The sequence below is a fragment of the Onychostoma macrolepis genome, chromosome 19, assembly GCF_012432095.1.
Source record: "Onychostoma macrolepis isolate SWU-2019 chromosome 19, ASM1243209v1, whole genome shotgun sequence".
NCBI classification, from domain to species: domain Eukaryota; kingdom Metazoa; phylum Chordata; class Actinopteri; order Cypriniformes; family Cyprinidae; genus Onychostoma; species Onychostoma macrolepis.
Genome location: NC_081173.1, coordinates 32,893,281 through 32,913,853, shown reverse-complemented (window position 1 = coordinate 32,913,853; position 20,573 = coordinate 32,893,281). Strand labels below are relative to the sequence as shown.

Sequence of the window (20,573 nt, the reverse complement as noted above, 5' to 3'; positions counted from 1 at the left end):
ATGAGCTTTGACTCAAACAAAGGGGAAATGATTGGTGAGGGGAAGCATATGGAGAGGGTGATAGATGAGAAGAATAGATCAACATCAGCATCACCTTCATCATAATCACTTCACCATCATTACAGGAATACTTCATGAATGAAAATGAAAATTCTGTAATCATTCATATGGTGTGTCTTAATTTCTGCCTTCTGCCTAGCATCCACATAGCAACCACCAGAACACCCTAGCAACTACATAGCAACCACTCAGAACAACCTAGCAACTACATAGCAACCACTTAGAACACCTTAGCAACTATAGAATGCAACAAGAACACTCTAGGAATACCAACTACTCAGAACACCCTAGCAACAATATAGCAACCACAAAGAACACTCTAGCAACTGCATAGCAACCCCTCAGAACGCCCTAGCAATCACATAGCAACCACTTGCAACACCTTAGCAACTATATAGCAGGCAACAAGAACACTCTAGAAATACCAATTACTCAAAACACCCTTGCAACTACATAGCAACCACTCAGAACACCCTATAAGAACTATTCAGAACACCATAGCCTGTTTTATAATTAAATGCAATTAACGTTGCGATGTCCAGCAGTTCAGGTCATTTTTCGCTCTCTTATATTAATAGAGATCCTAAAAACAAAGGAAATTTTGTTTTATCCGTAATGAGCTGAACACGCCTGCTGTGTCCAAACAGACTCATTTCCTGAAAGAAAGAGCCTGATGCTAATGACCAAATTATAGGTAGGTTAGTCATTTGTTTTATTCTGCTGCTGTGTAAAGTTTTGCACATATATAGACCAAATGGAAACAGGCCTTTTGGGGAAAATAATTGGAAACTCTTTTGAAATTGATGATGATCATTTAAATTTACTCATAAAAAGACATTAGGCAAGAAAACAAGACATCTTACTTATTGTCCCTAAACTACTGTGATTAAAGCTGTAGCATGTGTTGTTTGGGGTATCAGTTTCATGTTCGGAGTCAGTCCTTGGTAATTTGATGCTATCAGAACATTGATCTGTTTGTTTCAGATGCCCAATATCTCAACTTCTGACTCGACCAATCATGTGAGTTTGGGGCGGGACTGAGATGTTTGACTGACCAATGAAAGGTGGAGGGGGAGTGTTCAGGAAACCCAACAGTTATTAATTTCCAGCTCTGTTTGGTGCTGCTAGTAGTGCACACATGATTTTCATTCAGGAAAGTAAAGAACAGACATTGTAATTTTTAGTACTTTTATTTTATTAGAAATGAGACACCTTCGCCTATTTTTCTTAAAACTGTACAATCACAAGAGGAAGTGAAATACACAGAGACTGTGGTGCTGGAGATTCAGACATACATCGGAAACCTCACGCGAACATAGAGACGCGAGGAAGGATATCGGCACACACACAGAGACGAACAGGTTTATAAAACAAGAGACCCTACAGACGACCGAGGGTTCAGTGTCTCGCCAATTTGGAGGAATCAAGTAAAAAACTCTAGGGCATTTTCCTGAAGCACAGTCAGATATATCTCTAGGCTATTACTCTGATATCATATTTTTCTTTCCTGAAAGTTCTTTTAGCAGCAAGACACAATGTCTTGTTTTGTCCTTCTCGTTCAATAGCTAATATAGTCCGTGAACAGTGTAGTCATAAAGGTTTCTATATGCTCTATAAAGACGATATAAAACTCTGAAAATGGTTAACAAAAACCTGTTAAGATTCTAATGTCAATCCTGCTTGGACATCAAGCATCTGTCCTCATATTGCACTGATGCCAGTCTATTGTTTGGCATAACTACTGCACTGGGAATCTCTCCCGCCGGCGCTGCGGAAGTTCACAGGTGGGCAGGAGCCCATAACGTGTGCTGGGGGTTCATTCACAAGGCCGTAGAAAGAGCCGCTGGTGGGAATGGAGGGAACACAGTGGTCTGATCCAATGGAGTGGAGGAGGAAACAACAGCTCGTCCTCAAAGAGTCCAAGGCTACACAGTCACTGCTGCTCCAACTTAATCACCCAGAATGCTGAGAATATTTCAGCTGCTCGTGCTGGGATATTTCATCCTGCTGATGCTTTGGGAATGAACGGACGGTTTCATACTTAAAATTAAACCTCGATGAACACAGGTGTGTAGACAAGAGGAGAAACACGATCATCAAAATCATAACATGATCATAAGAACAAATAAATGACATTCATAATAATAACTCGTTACAATAACAACAGAGGAATCATGGAAAGTAAATGCTCAGCTCTTTATAGTCTTTTTCAGGTTTTCAGTTCAATTATTTCCCCAAAGTTTGATGGAAGCGTCCAGAAATGCTTCACGCAAAGTGCTAAAAACAAAGACCACAGCGACGGCAGTTCATCTGTGTCCATTCGGCACAGCTAACAACCCCTAGAGGCTCATGGGAGACATCAGCCTCTTGACCAAAGGAAACGCTCTGGAAGGGGCTGCCAAGGGCCAAACTCGAGCAGCCAAGAAAGCGGTCGACCCTCCTGCGGGAAGATTCGCAACATTCCAAAACGGAATTGCGGAAAAATGAAAGGGCACAGGCGGGCGTCCACACCACCTCCTGGACCAGATGGAAGCGTGTTGGGAAAAGCTCTCGATGAACCAACCGGAATCTCTCCATGCACGGAGTTCGGAAAACCTTTCTCCCTGTTCAGACGCCTTCTAATGACTGAGGTCAGTGACATCTTGAGCTGAGAGCTACTTCTGAAGCCGGAGAGACACATATTCAAATGACAGACGGGTACAGCGCTCCCCTCTCGGGTTCCTCTATACCTCTCTGCCCTCTGCATGCTCATCCCTTCATTTCCGCTCTCTTTCCCAAATCAAAAGCAGACCGAGGTGTTCAGGGTTAAACGCTGTGCCCTCACACCTCTGTCTGCAGGTCGATGATATCTTGGCCCACCAGAGGGATGGTCGCTCCGGCCTTCTCCCATTCCACGCCCTGGAGATCCAGAGGAGACGCCTGCAACGGCTCCATGTCCTTCCGGACCCAGGCAGGAGGAGATGCCTGTGACCTGCTCATGCTCTCCCAGGACCGATCCATTGCTCCCTGCTGCTTATCCTGGAAAGAGACATAGGGAACAGAGTTAGAGACCCTGCAGTTGGGAATGAGAAAACGTCCTTCACATGCAGTCGAAAGATCGAGACACTTACGCTGTGGTTTGTCTTGTCGCTTCCAGCGGAGGATACGCTCCATCTGACGGACTGCAGAGAGAAGAGAGCATTACTCTAAAGACCGAACGACCAGGGTAAGCGAGTAAGTAAATTATGGCTGCCCTGATCAATTCCACACATGAGAGTCTAGTTTGGCGGCTCACCTTGCTGTCGGATGCCGGTGACTCCCTGTCCTTCTCAGCGTGATGCACCTTCCTATTGAGGTCCTGGAACATGTTCTGATGGCGTTTCCGTGTGTGCATGATTTTCTACATGATAGAGAACGGAACGGTTAGAGCTGCACTGTTATCAATTTAAATTCTTGTAACTATACAGTGGAAAACAGTGAGTAATTACCTCAAAATCCAGTTCTGCGTAACGGGATTTCTGCCTCTGTGAGAGTTAAACAGAGAGAGCGACAGCAAACTTTAGTATCACGTACATTGCGGAATTCATCAGATGCAGTGTTCAAGGAAGAGTTAGTGTTGTTTCTTACCCCCTCGCTGACTTCCAAAGAACTCATGGACAAGGTGGAGATGGTTTCGCTCTTGGACATCATGGAGTTCATAGAGTCGAACGTGTCGCCCAGACTGCTGGTCACATGACTCTCGCTGGAGATGTTGTGGATGTTCTGAATGGGCGAGTCTCGCTCAGAATATGATACGCTGACGCGGTCGGCGGGGAGAGTCTTGACGGCGTAGGCGGCTTGCGGTTCGGCGTAGGTTCCACTCAGATGCATGAGACGGGCCTGCGGGAGCTCGGTGCTGATGTTGTACTTGCTGGAGCTGATGGAGTCGTCCTTGGGTTTGGCACGGAGGGTGGAGGTGGTGTTGGGCAGGAGCACATAACCGCTCCCATCTGGACAGACGCTCTCGGCCTGAGCGAGAGCCAGATCGGCATCCAGCTGCTTGAAGAGCTCGCTGTCGCACACGTACACAGGTTTGCCGCAGGATGGGTCGACTCCGCGACCTTTCTCTCTCCGCAGGGTGAGCGTGTGGCTGGAGTACTCAGGGACAGGGGGAATGTGGCTCTTTCCGCTGGGGTTTGGACGGAAGGGTGTGGAAATTCGGGCCGAGGGGCAGGGGCATCTGTGGAGGGGGCATCTTCTCCTCGGAGGAGCTCTTCATTCCACCTGAAGGGAGGCAAAGAGGCAGGTCAGATCATGAGGCATGGATAAGCCTTGGATAAACTCTCCAGGAACAGGTTTGGACACCACCGTTCTATTGTAATATGAATGTGGCGATCTTTTGTTTATATGCTCACCTGGTCGGTTTGAGTCGGCGTCCTTCTCAAAGTCAGACTGCACACAAGAAATAAATAAATTTGATTTATAAATGCCGTTGTTAAAATGTAAAATGCATGAGAATACTTGCATGCAGACTCACCACGAGCTGCGTGTGGCCGTTCTGCAGGGAGTTGCCAGAATCGCCATTCCCATCATCTTTGCGGTCTACCACACGGCATTTCACCGCCTCTTGAACCTGAAAAACACACATTTATGAGCTCAGGCACACTCAAACACACGTTAAACGCACATGTGCTTTGATTGTGAGCGTACTGACCTCTCTGCGCAGGATGCAGTGCACCATGACAATGATGAATCCCTCCAGAGAATCGAAGACAGCGAAGAGGATCTGGAACAGTGCGGAGCGGCGGTCCGTCATGGCCAACACGGCAGACATCCACGTCAGTGCGAGAAGAGGGAGAACCACACAGGAGCTCCACAGCGACGCCCTGCAGGACAGTGCATTTAATACAACACGCTCCAGACTCTTCAGTGTGAATGGTGTTTAATCAGGGGTGTGTACAGTATTTCTTACCCAGCCCTCTCTTTCAGCTTAACATCTGTGATGCCGTCCTTGGACACAAGCTTGTTGAAAACCAGAATTCCAATCACCATGTTGACCTGAAAACACACAGAGAGACGTCAGTGAAGGCTCAACACTGCACATGCGGTCGATCATGCAGTGACCATGAGAGGCTCCTCACCAGAACGACAGCAGCCGCCGGACCCACGAACGAGTACAAGAGACCGCCTTCAAGAGACAACCAACAGCTGCGGAGAAAGAAGAAGAAACACCAGTGTTAAACTCACAAAGACACAGATGGAAAGAGAAAGATGGGAAACAAGATTTGGAAATACTCACTAGTTGACGGTGCCGTAACCTTTGGCTTTGGTGAAGCCGACCGAAATGGCGACGACTAAAGCAGGCAGACCTGAGAGAGAGTCCAGAGAGAGTTAAACACCCCGTCACACGAGTCACGTGACACTCTCCAGAATCAACAACCAGTGCTGGGGAAAGTTACTTTTAAAAGTAATGCATTACAATATTGCGTTCCTCCCTAAAAAAGTAACTAACTACATTACTTAGTTACTTCTTATGGAAAGTAATGCGTTACATTACTTTTGAGTTACTTTTTAAATCTGGGCAGGGCTTGCTTGTTTGTTTTTAATATTAAAAGTTCTTCTTTTACAAATGTAAATGCTGATGTAAAATGTAAAAGTGAAGTGAATACGCCTCAGGCTGAAGGAAATGTAGATTCACGTCTGTACAGTAGAGGGTGCAGCTCAAACTAATCACATGAAGAATATGACGCAGGAGAATAAAGTTCAACACTATAAAATCAAACACAAATGTGTTATTTCTGCTTAGTATGGCTGGAGTGGATCATCGGACGTCAGCAACAAAGACATCAGTTAATAAAATGGGATTAAATACATAAATTATATTTGTTTTATTTAACATATTTAATTATTGCAGGTTTGTATAATATTCTGAATTTGACTGTTTTTATTGATTGTGAACACAGGAACTGGAGTTAATTATTTGAAAAAGTAACTCAGATATTTCCTTCTCAATTAAAAAGTAATGCGTTACTTTACTAGTACTTTACTTTACGTAACTCGCGTTACTTGTAATGCGTTCCCCAACACTGTCAACAGCGGCACACACACTCACCCCATCCCAGACACAGGAAGCGTTTGCGGATGATGCGGTTCCGCAGGCGGCCCGTAACGGCCATGTAGGACTGCCACGCCTCCGTCAGGACCCAGCAGAACGAGGACAGGAAGAAGAAATGCAGGAACGCTGCCACCAACGTACACATGACCTGCGAGAGACAGATGGAACGAGAGGTGAGCCGTTTGTCATCGGAGCTGATGTGAGCTGCGAGCGGTCAGCTTCAGGCTCGGGTTTATACCTTGTTGCGTGCTTGCGTCTGACCGATCAGAATCAGGGCATTGGAGCAGATGATTGACAGACAGAAGTTGATCAGGATCACTGAGCGCTCGGAACGGATGTACCTGAGAAAAAAAAATCAATTAATAAAATTCAATCAACCAAACCAGGGCTTTTCAGATTGGGGTCTGAGAAAAAGTTTAGAGATACATATCCATATTTAAATATTTAAAAATGGGAAATAGATAAAAATAAAACCAAATTATTCTAACAAAATAGATACAATACAGAATTTGACACAATTGTAGTTTTATTCTGGTCTTTAATGATGAGATTAATGGCTTTTTAGTTCGTAATATTTTTATTTTATGTTTTGGTCACACTTTATTTTAAGGTCAAATTTGCATTATTTTGCTAACTATTAACTACGCTTTATAAGTACTAATAATCAGCCAATATGCTAGCAATATGCATGCTAGTTAATACTGTAAACTGGTTCTTAAAATAAAGTGCTACCAAAATACACATATTTCTAGACTTATTTTACTGTATAAATGTAAAAATACACAATTAGGTAGTGAACATCTAATTTATGGGTTCATAACATAACATGAAAACGTTGGCAGTGCATCCTTTTTGATGCAACCAATTAATAAACCACACAGCAATTGAATTAATCATCAATCAATCAGTAAATCAAGCATTATGGTAAGTTTCTTACTTCCACACAGAGACGTAGATGATGATGAGGAGGAGGAGGGTGAGGGACGACACCCCGCATCCCACAATCATTGTAACCGACGGCAACAGAGACTTATCCATGTTCTGTGAAGAAACACGGTAACATTAGTGTCAATGCGTGCACACACACACACACACACACACACACACACACACACGCAGAGCTCCCTCTGGATGGAATGACTGGCAGAAACAGGGCAGCTGATGTGAAGGAGAGCTGAAGGTGAGAGAGACGTTCCACATTCCTTCACTGCTGCTCCACATTAGCACAGCTAAACGACGACAGGTGTGTGTGTGTGTGTGTGTGTCCTGCAGGTGGAGAATTTTCACCTCTGAAATTATAAGTGTTACACACTTCACACACCACAGTATGAGTGTGTTACATTACGAGCTGCTTTCCACCTTCATTTGCCCTTGCAGAATCAAATACATCATCATATTTCCTCTCTAAAGACACACACACACACACTGAAGGTATGTAACAGGTATTTTAAACCCGCTTGCACTGCGCGACGCGATGCGTCCAAACAGCTTATGTGATTGCAAACGGAAGCGTTGTGTTTGGACGCGTCGCGTTGCGTTTCAATGCAGGGCTTTTTTTTTTTTTTTCTCTGGTGCTGATAATAACTGCGCGGGGCTGCGGATGCGGTTGCCATGGCAACTGCTTCTGCGCCAAAAAAGAGCAAAAACAACGATGCCGATCACACGAACGCATTAAAGCACCGAAGAAATACGTGATTAAAAACAATCGGATCCATGATCGATCATCAGATTCCTGAAGAGGATTTGATGTCGTAATGAGAAGCAATCGATCACAACAGCGCATCATCTATATTAGCTGTCAATCAAACCGTCGATAGATAAAGACTGAACTCACATGAAAGACAATCAGATCCGATCACTCGATGATCGATGATGAACGAGGCTGTGATAAACGCTATTCGGTTAACGGCAGCATCGCTTCATTTTCACTCTCTCACACACACACACACACACACACACACACACACACACACACAGACGGTCCGGTGATGATCGGACACTTACCGGATCGGGGTTCGGTCTTGCGATCACGGCGAAGGTGGACAGTCCGTCACACACGCATGTGGTGCTGGAGTCGCGCGCCACCGATCTGCAGCCGCGCGCGGACCAGGAGCCGAGCAGAGACGCGCTGCGCACACACACACACACACAAGCGTTAGATACAGTCAAAAGAAGAAGAAAACCCGCACACACACACACACACACACACACACACACACTCAGCAGCAGAGCAGCTCTCCCAGACTCACTCACACACACTCCAGACCACAGTACAGTGATGCTCTCAGATATGTGTGACCCTGGAGCACAAAACCAGTCATAAGGGTAATTTTTTTTTTTTAAATTGAGATTTATGCATCATCTGAAGGCTGAATAAATAATCTTTCCATTGATGTATGGTTTGTTGGACAATATTTGGCTGAGATACAACTATTTGAAAATCTGGAATCTGAGGGAGCAAAAAAATCTAAATATTGAGAAAATCACCTTTAAAGTTGTTCAAATGAAGTTCTTAGCAATGCATATTACTAATCAAGAATGAAGTTTTGATATATTTACGGTAGGACATTTACTAAATATCTTCATGGAACATGATCTTAATATCCTAATGATTTTTGGCATAAAAGAAAAATGTATAATTGTGACCCATACAATGTATTGTTGGCTATTGCTGCAGATATAGCTGTGCTGCTTATGACTGCTTCTGTGCTGCAGGGACACATAAGTTGTGTTATTCACATGAAACTGCAGGTATTTCTATCATGGTATCTTCTTTGATTTTACAATAAATATAATGGTTCTTTACTGCCATCGATGCATGAACCTTCACCATCCATGGAAACACTAAAGCTTCTTTATATTGGAAAAAGGTTCCTCTGTTTCTTAAAATATTCTTCACAGTAAGTGAACATGCTTCTTTGAACAATTGATCACTGAAAGGTTTTCATTGAATCACTGCATGCTCAAAAAGCAATGCTTAGTCTGAAAGACAGTAAATATTCCTCATGCACAAATGTCATTTTGATTATTTTTAGTGGCATTACAGGCCTCTTATTTATTTGCTTTGATTTCTGTGGGTATAGTGTGTATTTGGCAATACTGCATGTAAACTGTGATGAATTGCTTTGTTCTTCTCTTGTAAGTTGCATCAGTTAAATGCACAAATGTAAATCATTCCTGCCAGTAAAGTCCTGATGTTCTTGACAGTATTTCAAAAGATCTTCACACACTAGAAACACAACTCGTTCTCTCTCTCTGTCTCGGTGTGTGTGTGTGTGTGTTTGGCACGGGTCTGATGGCAGGTGGTTGAGCTCATGTCCTGTGAGAGACACAGACTCCTCCATCGCACAATCACACCAGTGTCACGGATAGCTGTGGTTCTGGATGCTGATTGGTCGATCCTGTGCTACCAGAAATATGTTCTAAAAACGTTCTGCTAATATTCTGACAACATTCTTAGAATGTTCCAAACATCTATTTTTTAAAAACGTTTTTCTCTTGGTTATGTGAACGTTAAGAGAAAACACTAAGGGAATGTTTAATTTTATAATTCTGCAAACCTTATGCAAACTTTACTTTTAAATGTTCTCTGAAACAAGTAGCATATAAGAGTGTTTACAAAAAAACATTACACAAATGTCCAACTAAAATGTTTCAGAAAAATGTTCCATGAACAATGTATAAACATTTTTGAGAACAATATTAAAGACTGAACTAGCTTTGAACAAACACTCTAATAATGTTACTGGAAGAACATTTGTTCATAATTTTGAGAGAATCCTGCCAGAACATTCCGTGTAAATACACTAATGGAATATTGTTTGAATGAACATTTGTAAAATATAAAAATATAAATTTTTGATACTAATAGCTGGATGGAGTTCAGAGATCTGAATGCTTTGATTTAAAAAAGAGAACAAGGTTCCCATCTTTGTTCAGAAGTGTGTGTGTGTATGTGTGTGTATGTGTGTGTGTGTGTGTGTGTGTGTGTGTGAGTGTGAGTGAGTGAGTGAGTGTGAGAGTGTGTGTGTGTGTGTGTGTGTGAGTGTTTGTGTGGGCAGTGGATGGTGAAAAGAGCCATTGAAGGTTTTGAATGTTCTGTGAATATTCATGAGGTCATAAGTGATGTGTGTAAGGGGGCGGAGACTCATTTGCATATGATTAGCGGTTGTCAGGGAGGTGTGGAGATGACACACTGTACTGAGGGCAGGAGAGAGTGTGTAACCTTTAGAGCTGTGACAACACACACACACACACACACACACACACAGAATCACAAGCGTTCCACCCACCTCTCGCTCTCGTCCCAGGCGATGCAGGTCTCGTTCACAGTGCCCTGCAGAGAGAGAGAGAGAGAGACGGGCGTGAGAGGTCTGGTTAGAGGGAGTTTGATCTGTGTCATATGTCACTTCCTCCATAGTCTTCAACTAGCACACACACACACACACACACGTTCAGAACAGAATGAGCAATGAACCAGCATCTGCTCTCTGGTTTCCATGGCGACTCACATTGTGCAGGTGAGGGAAGTTGATCTCAACAGGTGCAGACAGGAAGCCAGGGTTGGGCTTCACCGTTACCGTGACGACCTTTGAGTTGAGCAGCGTGCTGTTGCTAAGGGAGAAGGAGACGATTGATCGGTCAGAATCACTCGTATTGATCAGGTGCACATCAGTCAAGAGTTCAGACGCATTTCAAACTCATCACTAATCTCGATTTTCCTTCACTATCTGCTCTAACGCCACATGTTTTAATAAAAACAATAAAATTGCATACGTAAAATAAATAACGAATAAAAATCATGAATTAAATCAAACAAAATAAACTGAATAAATAAATAGAATAAATATAGCAATTCCATAAAATATAGCAAACTGAATAAAATAATATTTCTTAAGATTAGTGAATGTTGTAATCTGCATTTTATCTCTTTGTAAGGAACTGATTATTTGTGACCCTGGACCACAAAACCAGTCATAAGGGTCAATTTTTTTTAATTAGCTGAATAAATAATCTGTCCATTGATGTATGGTTTGTTGGACAATATTTGTCTGAGATGCAACTATTTGTAAATCTGGAATCTGAGGGAGCAAAAAAATCTAAATATTGAGAAAATCACCTTTAAAGTTGTTCAAATGAAGTTCTTAGCAATGCATATTACTAATCAAAAATGAAGTTTTTATGTATTTACAGTATGAAATGTACAAACTAGCTTCATGGAACATGATCTTAATATCCTAATGATTTTCAGCATAAAAGAATAATGTATAATTTTGACCCATACAATGTATTGTTGGCTATTGCTACAAATATAGCTGCTGCTTATGACTGCTTTTGTGCTGCAGGGTCACATTTAGCAAAAAACATAACATTTGAGTTTCATCAGGAAATTGATATGAAGTTGTCAGCAGAATGCAAGCATTGTTTGATCTCTTGTACCTCTGGAAGGACAGGATGGGAGCCAGATTTCTGTAGAGAACGATCCCGGTGACAAACCCAGTGCTCTGCTCAGCATCTACACACACATTCAGAGCCACATTAGTCTCCTTACACACCAAACACACGTCAGAATGTGTGTGTGTGTGTGTGTGGTGTGTACCTGGCACGTCTAGACTCAGAGCGCTGCGGGACACTGTGACTTTCTCCTCTGAGTTGCGGACCCAGTCGATCATCCCGCGCCAGCCCTTCAGGGGGAAGGTCACATCAGAGGTCATGGTGCGAGGACGCTTCTGGACGCTGAGCTCTGAAGAGACGGTCAGAAACCACAGTCAGAAACACACACTCATATATCCACCTGCTGCCTCGTACTCCTGACCCGTCTCACACTCACCAAGATTGTCGGTGACCTCGTAGATGTCCTGGAAATCTCTCATCTGACGTCCGATCATGTCAATGAAGTCCTCGATCAGACTGAAGAATTCCTTGATGTTTGCACCCATCTGCAGCAGAGCGAAAAGCACTGTTATTGCACACGGAAACTATTATAAAATCACTTTCTTTCATTGAAATAAAGTTCAAATAAAATGAAATTCAAATATTAGATGAAAAACTTAAAAAACTTGTTTTGTCGTGGCAAGTAACTGAAATAAAATAAATGTAATTTATTAAATTTAAGTACTAAACTAAAGCTGAAATTGCATATGAATCAAATACAATAATAATAACATATGTATTTACATTTAGGCATGCAGCAGACACTTTTATCCAAAGCGACTTACAAATGAGAGTGCTAGTGTTAGAGTGTGTGTGTGTGTGTGTGTGTGTGTGTAATATAAATACATATACATTTAAGCTCAATGTAAATATAAAAAAGCTAATTAAAATGATTCATAAATACTGTAATAGTGTATAAATAGTACTAAAATAAGATGTTCTAAAAACACCCAGAGAATCTCTCAGTTCTTCCTCTGATGGTCTGATGACTGATTCATCAGCTGACGTGTGTGTGTAGGCGCGTGTCTGCTGTCGCAGATTGCCATGTGGGTGCGCTCGATTTCTCTGCTTCTTTATTTCTCTTTTCTGGTATGAAGACACAATGTGCATGTGTGAGGACACATACTTCACACACACACACACACACACACACTCACCAGTTGAGCTTCGCCCCATTTCTCTTTGTGTGTCTCCTGCAGTAAGTTACTGATGGTGTGGGCGTAATTCTGTGGGTCAAACAAATCAATGTTATCAGATCAGTGTCTCTATCACATACACTTATTTCCCATCGTCGTTGAGCGCTTTGGTTTTGCGTACCTCCACATCTGCATTGCTCAGGCTCATCTTTGAGCCTCTGAAGATCTCCGTGCTGTTCCTCAGGACCTCCATCACAGCCAGAAGGTCACCGCTGTACTTCATGTTATCTGTCGACACCATCCTCACTTTAGACAGCACCTCAGACACGCCGTCCACCAGCTGACCGCTCTGAGACCGAGTCACGTGATCACGCATCTGCAGGGAGAAGCACGCTTGAGAATCCAGTTCTGAAGCCTTTATGCCAGCATGAAGTACGAGTGGATGGAGCTTACCAGGGTCTGGATGTCCTGGAATTCCTTGGAGATGCATTTGACGTGAGTTGGGCTCTCCCAGAAGGCTAGACCTACAGCGTCCAGAGTGCATCTGCGCAGGATCAGGCCTGCAGGAGTCGGGGAGAGCAGGGTTAATGCACTGTCTCTTTCATTAAAATCAGGCCGTGACCCACATTCGAAACCGGAGCACCGGGCGACTGAGAGCTCAGATCAGTACCTGTGGCATCAGAAGGGCAGGACACAGCAGCCGTGTCGCCCGCGGGCGTTTTCTTCCACACCACACTGCCGTAGTTCTCTTCTCCACAGATCTCGTGAGGTTCTGCGAGACACATTTTTATAAGGCCTTAAAGAAGCTGCCTCAAAACTGGTGCATGAATGAAGTACGACATCTGGTTTGAGCTCTCACCTGGGCAGCGCTTCTCGTTGCAGTTTCGCAGTTCTGATTTATCTCCGATGCATGGCTCTCCATCAAAGAAAGGTCCTTCACACACTCTCTGTCTGAGCTGATGGCCTCCACCGCAGGACTTGCTGCAACTGCCCCATGAGCTCCACAACAGCCATCTCCCGTCCACTAGAGGGCGACAACACACTTGAGTATCTTTCATAAAAACACTTACGCAGAACCATTTAGGGAGCATGCATTAGCAAACATTTGGGCAGGAAAACTGTACCTGGGCAGTCTTTGAGGAAGCAGTTGGTGGTTTCTTGCCATTCTCCTCTGCACTCCGAGCCTCCGTACGAGGGGCCGTTACACTCACGAGTTCTGTGCATCGTGCCATTAGAGCAAGAGGCAGAGCAAGGAGTCCATGCGGACCACTCGTTCCAGGAGCCGTCAACTACGGAGACAGGAAAGACAGTTATTATTGAACAAATAAGAAGTCATGTGTTATTGTGGTGAACAGTGCCATCTGGTGTTGAGATCTGGAATAGCGGTCGGTCGACTGACCTGGGCAGACAGCGATGTTGCAGAACTTGGTCTGTTTGACAGGTCCGCGGCAGGGTTCTCCGCCGTGCTTAGGCTGTTTGCAGGTACGGACACGTTCACGGTATCCACGGCCGCATGTGGACGAGCACAAACTCCAGGGAGCCCATTCGTCCCACGCTCCGTTCACTGCAAACACACCATCCCTAATCAATCCCTCAATTCCAGGACCCAGAGAAATGAATGCAGGCATTGTATGTATGTGAGCTGCAGTACCTGGGCAGGCGGCGGTGTTGTTGCAGGGTCGGTTCTCTCTCAAAGGGCCGGTGCACTGGGTGCTGTAAGTAGACGTCATGCAGGAGCGTGTGCGAGTTTGCAAGCCTTCACCACAACTCACAGAGCACACAGCCCATGAAGACCACGTGTCCTGCTGGACCTCTTCTGCAGCATAACAAAGAGTTTGATTTAGCACAACACTTCCACAACTTCCAGACTGCTTTCTAGTGTTGCAAGAGAGACACACACCTTTCTGAGGGGCCTGGTTTGCCATGACGGTGCCATCAGCATCACGCCGCTGGCCGATGATGGAACGCAGACCTTGACTTCTCTGTCGTACTTGACCTGCACAAATCAATGCAAAGCCACATGTAAGATCAGACAACATGCTCGTGCATTCACTGCGGTGCACATCGGTGACCCTGGAGCACAAAAGCAGTCATAAGTAGCACGGGTATTGTATGGGTCAAAATTATCCATTTTTCTTTTATTCCAAAAATCATCAGGATATTAAGTAAAGATCACGTTCCATGAAGATATTTTGTAAATTTTCTACCGTAAATATATCAAAACTTAATTTTTAACTTAATTTGGACAACTTTAAAGGTGATTTCCTCAATATATATATATATTTTTTGCACCCTCAGATTCCAGATATTGTCCTATCCTAACAAACCATACATCAATGGAAAGCTTATTTATTCAGCTTTCAGATGATGTATAAATCTCAATTTAAAAAATAATTGACCCTTATGACTGGTTTTGTGCTCCAGGGTCACATTTATGGAGGTGGAACTGACCGATGCAGGGCTGAGGGTTGCAGGCCCGTCCCTCCTCTACGACGCCCTCACAGACACCATCCTCAGGCTGACACGCACGGCTGCGCACCTGGACTCCGCCGCCGCACTCGTTACTGCACTCGGACCAGCGGCCCCACCCGTTCCAGCCTTCTGCAAACACATCACACAGAAATGCCTCATCACATCACGTCTGTTAAGTGCACATGGTGGGTGAGTAATGCTGAAGAGGTGGACATTCACTGTGAATGAGTCATGATAACGCTGTTGACATCTGCTGGTCAGCTATGGTACCTGCATGCAAACTTCAGGGGCATAATAGAGGCGTCAAATCAGCTTATTGACAATCGATGTGGCATTGTTTTGTCATAAATGTAGGTTTGATGCTGGCCTTCATAACAGCAGGGCGAAAAAGTCTCTTAGACAAACAAGCGCTATTGAACCTTTTCTAAACAAAAAGAAGCTTTGAAGGCCAAATGCCAGGACACCACATGAGACGTCAGTTTTAAAGGGTGAACTGCCTCTTATACCCGAGGCGCTCTTTGGATGTGGTGCTTTTGGAGCCCGGCGGGTTGCTATGACAACTTCAAGCACAGGGCATTGATTGCTTTAACGGAGGCTTGGGGAGCGCGGCTATAGAGCAGCTGCTCCCGCAGAACCACATCGATAGACGCTTTTTTCTCTTTTAGGAGAGCATACAATTTTGAGTGCTGGAATGAACCTTGCATTTCACACACTTACTCATGATCTCGGTGTCGCGGTTGCTGTCTCTAGCGTTGGGCGAGCACTTCTCGGTGTAGACTCCGCCCCTGTAGCAGCCACCTGTCCTCCTCTTGGGCGGCTCCCAGCACTGGCAGGGGGTCATCATGATGCCGCAGGGGTTTCCATGTGTGCTGGTGGCCAGGCAGTCTTCCAACCATTGACACAGCATCTCGCAGGCTGGCATGCTTGGGTTCCTCTTCCCCACGACTAGAAACTCGGCGTTGAACTGGCTGCCTTCATCGTTCCCTTCGTCTTCCTCCACGGGCTCCACACCCAGATGTGGCATCACCTTCCGCACTTGCAGGAACTGTTTGCTGGACTCCAGGTAGGCCACCGCGGAGGAAGCGTCGCACAGTCGGACCACCTCGTCGAAGCTCTCCATGCCCAGGTATGTGCGAGAGGTCTCCAGGAACGAGTCGAACTGGAAGGTCCGGATCTGTCGTGGGGTGCAGGACTCGGTAGGCTTGGTGATCTTCATGTAGACGGTGTAGCGGCGAGGATCGGGGTTCTGCAGGGTCCAGGAGCACGGCGATGATGGCAGGGCGGACTTAGAGGAGAACACACCGAAGAAACGGCTTTGCTCCAGCGTGGCACAGGTGGCAGATGCCGGCCCGGAGGGAGTTGAGATACTCGGGGTGAACATCACGCACATGCAAGCGCACAGCGCCAATGAGACGAACCGCCGCTCCATGTTCTCGCTTCAGGAGGACGAGTGGACCCTTCGATAGGAGTTAACTGGGCTTCTTTGATCTGGCAGGGGTTTGATGTGTTCACTACGATAAATGCGGATGGAGGGTTTGATTCTTCACTAGATTGAAGGGGACATATCTGTGGGAAAACAAGAAACAGAAGGGGCTCAGAGTTAGCACCTGTCAATCATAGCGCGGCAGTCATTGTAATTATCATACTGGAACAGGTCTGCCATCTGAATCATATCTGTAGTCAAGAGCTGTACCCTCCATTAGCATTAGTGTGCATTCGAAAGAGCCCTGTCAGAGCGCTGCTGCTAATGCGCGCGCTGCCATTACACTCAGACTATAATTACAGTGCCCTTCACAGGAATCTCTCTCCGCATCGCTCTCTCGTTCTCTCCTGCCCACGCTTTCACACGTGGCAGAGCCGATTGCGTCAAACTGACGTCCACGAAGACTCAGCTCGCACCCACGAAAGTTCAGCGCTGGAAAGATTCTCACAGCGAGAGAGCAGGATATTTCTGCAGGAACACATGCCCCCTCCCTAGTGTTGCCATAGCTACAGGTGCTCGAGAAACGTGTGGAGCATCTTTGTGCATTATAAGCTGCACCCCCTCTCTTTCCAAGCACAGTCCCTCGCTCTATTATAGAACTTGCCTTGTTTTCTGGCACCTCGCTCTCTTTCGCTCAAAGACGCTCATTCAGGAGCGAGATGAAAGAGAGAGAGCAGCTGTGAGAGGTCCTTTTCGAAGAAAATGTCCCCTTATCTTCCTCATCACCTTCCTCTTTCTGAACTGATAGTGTGAGACTGAAAAACTAAAGCTCAACTGTTGCATAAAATAAGATAAATTGTTGCTCTGCTTGGTTACATCACTAATGCAGCTAATGTCTGATTTTCTGAGTTTGAGAAACCGGAAGCTATTAGCTCTACAGAAAATGAGAGTACTTCAGCTCTGCCACTCAACCTCTTTCTATACCCCAAACAGGGGGTTGAAATTACACATTACATCTGTAGTTATGGAAACAGCTGATTTTCGAAAGAGCTGAAGTAGAGTCAGCAGGAAGTCTGTGAGAAAGAGACAGACAGACAGAGATGGAGAGAGAGACAGATGCACAGAGTTTTTTTTTTTGAATCCGTGCAAGTGAAGCCAGCGCGCTCATTAACCCTCGATGTCCTCTGGCCGGTCTGGTCCTGGGATGAATGTTAGATTGTATCTGATCTGAACAAACACAGACACTTTGTATTTAATCCTGGGAAAGTCTGAGACACACACGGCTCTGCCAAACACACGCGGAGCCATCTGTGAGCTCAGAGCTGCTGCTGAGACATCTCAGTGTGTGTCTAGTGCTGTCAGAACAATAACACAAACATCCCATCACTGTGTGCATGACCAAACACGCACTCTTTGACAAACAACACTCATTAATGTCATGCACCTGCAGGAGGAATACTTTGCAAAAACACTTCATGAGTTTTTTTATCTACATGCCAAATCAGTTAAACCATGCATTGCAGCAAAATCAGCAATCAAGCTGTTTGCAGTGAGATGCGATCAGATAAGAAATAAATTAATTTCTAGCTATGTGCAAACTAATGACTGCGTGAGCGTGCAGAAGTTGAGCAGACACTATCAGCCAAACTCTGAAAAGAGGAGCGAAATTATCAGTGCGCAACAACTTTTCAAGTAAACACAGCATGCAGAGCGCATGAACACTGACTGATTATAAAATGCGTTACAGTCAGAACTTAAGGTGCAGATGCTAAAAGCAACTAAAGTGAACTAAAAGCATGTAGAAATTCGTGCATTGCGTCAATACTTTACTCACTAAGCTTTTGAGTTCATCATGCTTAAATAAGCACAAACATTAAATAAGCTTCTGTTCATAAGAAAAGACATTTGCAAGAGTTCACATACACTGGCAAACGATCTTCTTTTCATTAAAGACAGAAACATACAAATGAAATACAAGACAAGTAGCACAGCAACAGATTATAGAAGCGGCTGTCAAGAGCGTTTCAGGACCGCGGACAGCGGCACAAGTTAAGCGTTCAGCGGCTGTCAAGAGCGTTTCTTCGGAACCATCCGTGCATGCAGAGCTCCATCCAGCCTCGCACCGCACATCATCAGGCAGTTAAGCACCACTGACCAAACCAAGTTTGCAGACCATCATCGATCACATGTGCGTAAAAACAAACGGCTTCTGTTACCTGTTACTGAGTTACTCTAGCGTGTCTAACAAGCGCTCTCCATCCGACAGTCTCAAAGTCTTCCGCGGGAATGCTGGGACGCGGGAACTGGTCAAAACGCGTCCAGACGTCCCGGGCTGGATGTCCAAGTCTCGGTGCACTTCACTTCCACAAGCGCTACGGCACAAAGCGACTCTGACCAAACTCCAGAGAGTTTACTACCAACCTCTTCTAATGCTGCTTCTGCTGCTTCTGTATTCCAGTGAAAGCGAGCGAATAACGGGCAAAGAACGAACGCGGAGCTCCGGAGGCTCGTTTTTCTCGGTCTGCTTTTCCTGCTGTCGCGGTTGGTACTTGTACTCTCGGCTTCGGAGTCTTGCTGCTTGTGGTCTGAAGTGTTTGAGTCGGAGTGGCGTGTGGCCTCCTCGCGCTGCCTTATAAACCCCTCCACCCTGCGTGGATCGCGCGCGCCGGTGAATGAGACAGCGCGCGGGGGAGAGAGAGTGTGTGTGTGTGTGTGTGCGCGCGCACTGGACACACAGAAAGACGAAGGAGAGCGCTGATGTGCGCACAGACGAGCGCAGGACCGGAAAGAGAGACTTCACGGCGCTTTCTCTCGCTGACAGCGAGCGTTACATCATTACACCTGTTTGCCCACACTAATCAATACCACTGACACACATTACACGATCAACAATCAATCAAACCTGTCGAAACGATATGATCATTGGAGTGCATTTGACTTTTTGGGTCTTTCTAAATTCACGTTTAATTCAGTGTGTTAATTACAGTTTCTTTATGTGTGAAATTTGCTCACAAATTCTGAGTGAAAATAGTTTCTACAACACCACTTTTTTCATTTACATCATAATCAAACTACTTCATTATTCAAACAAAATAATACAATAATCAATTATTAAAACAACAAAACACATAGACGTAGTATTATTTATATATTTAATTTTTTTTTTTTTTTTTTTTGAGGTGTGTGTGTGTGTGTGTTGGGAACTTTAAACCAGGGAAATTTGTTGAAGTTTTGTTGACTGAAAATACTATTTCACACATAATTCAATGAGTAACTTGACATTTCTTTGTAATTATTTGTGCAATATACTACCAATTTCTGGGTTACAATTATTTACCCCAATTTTCACTCTAAAGTTAAACTAAAGTTATTATAAAGCATCATGGTAACACTTTAAAATAAGGTGTCATTTGTTAACATTAATTAATGCATTAACTAACATGAACAAACAATGAACAATACATTTAATACACTATTTATTAATCTTTGTTAATTTTAGTTAATAAAAATAGAGTTGTTCATTGTTTGTTCATGTTAGTTCACAGTGCATTAACTAATATTAACAAACACAACTCGTGATTTTAATAATGCATTAGTAAATGCTGAAATTAACATTAACTAAGATTAATAAATGCTGTAGAAGTATTGTTCATTCTTAGTTCATGTTTACTAATGAACCTTATTGTAAAGTGATACCAGCATCACTTTTGGATGGTATTGTGATGATATTGTGTGTCACACACACACACACACACCCACACACACACCCATACACATACACATACACACACACACACACACACACACACACACACACAGAAGTCTGTTTAATGAATTTGATGTCGTGTTTTTGTGTTGTTAGATCTCCAGTGAACTTTATCTGTTTAAGTTCATTTGTTTTTCTCCTCGTCATGCGTCTGTGGGCGTTCGCGCGTCTCCCGCCAGGAGAGCCTTGTGGAGGCGGCAGAGTCGGCGG

At 44.4% G+C, this 20,573-nt stretch overlaps 1 protein-coding gene across 1 annotated transcript; it reads right to left on the bottom strand.

Moving 5' to 3' along the window:
• Window positions 1-1,252: 1,252 nt before the first annotated feature.
• Window positions 1,253-19,253, bottom strand: LOC131526424 (adhesion G protein-coupled receptor B1-like). The gene is given in 33 exon segments (XM_058754736.1): window positions 1,253-3,078; window positions 3,171-3,221; window positions 3,335-3,439; window positions 3,528-3,563; window positions 3,667-4,215; window positions 4,217-4,302; window positions 4,434-4,470; window positions 4,556-4,651; window positions 4,733-4,904; window positions 4,991-5,076; window positions 5,160-5,226; window positions 5,318-5,387; window positions 6,131-6,281; window positions 6,372-6,474; window positions 7,071-7,174; window positions 8,138-8,261; window positions 10,426-10,469; window positions 10,645-10,747; window positions 11,573-11,648; window positions 11,733-11,876; window positions 11,964-12,072; window positions 12,724-12,792; window positions 12,884-13,078; window positions 13,156-13,262; window positions 13,373-13,474; window positions 13,562-13,726; window positions 13,827-13,991; window positions 14,102-14,266; window positions 14,354-14,518; window positions 14,603-14,698; window positions 15,154-15,303; window positions 15,892-16,740; window positions 18,814-19,253. Coding segments are annotated over 32 exon segments (4,602 nt in total). The 5' UTR covers window positions 16,604-16,740; window positions 18,814-19,253; the 3' UTR covers window positions 1,253-2,880.
• Window positions 19,254-20,573: the final 1,320 nt, after the last annotated feature.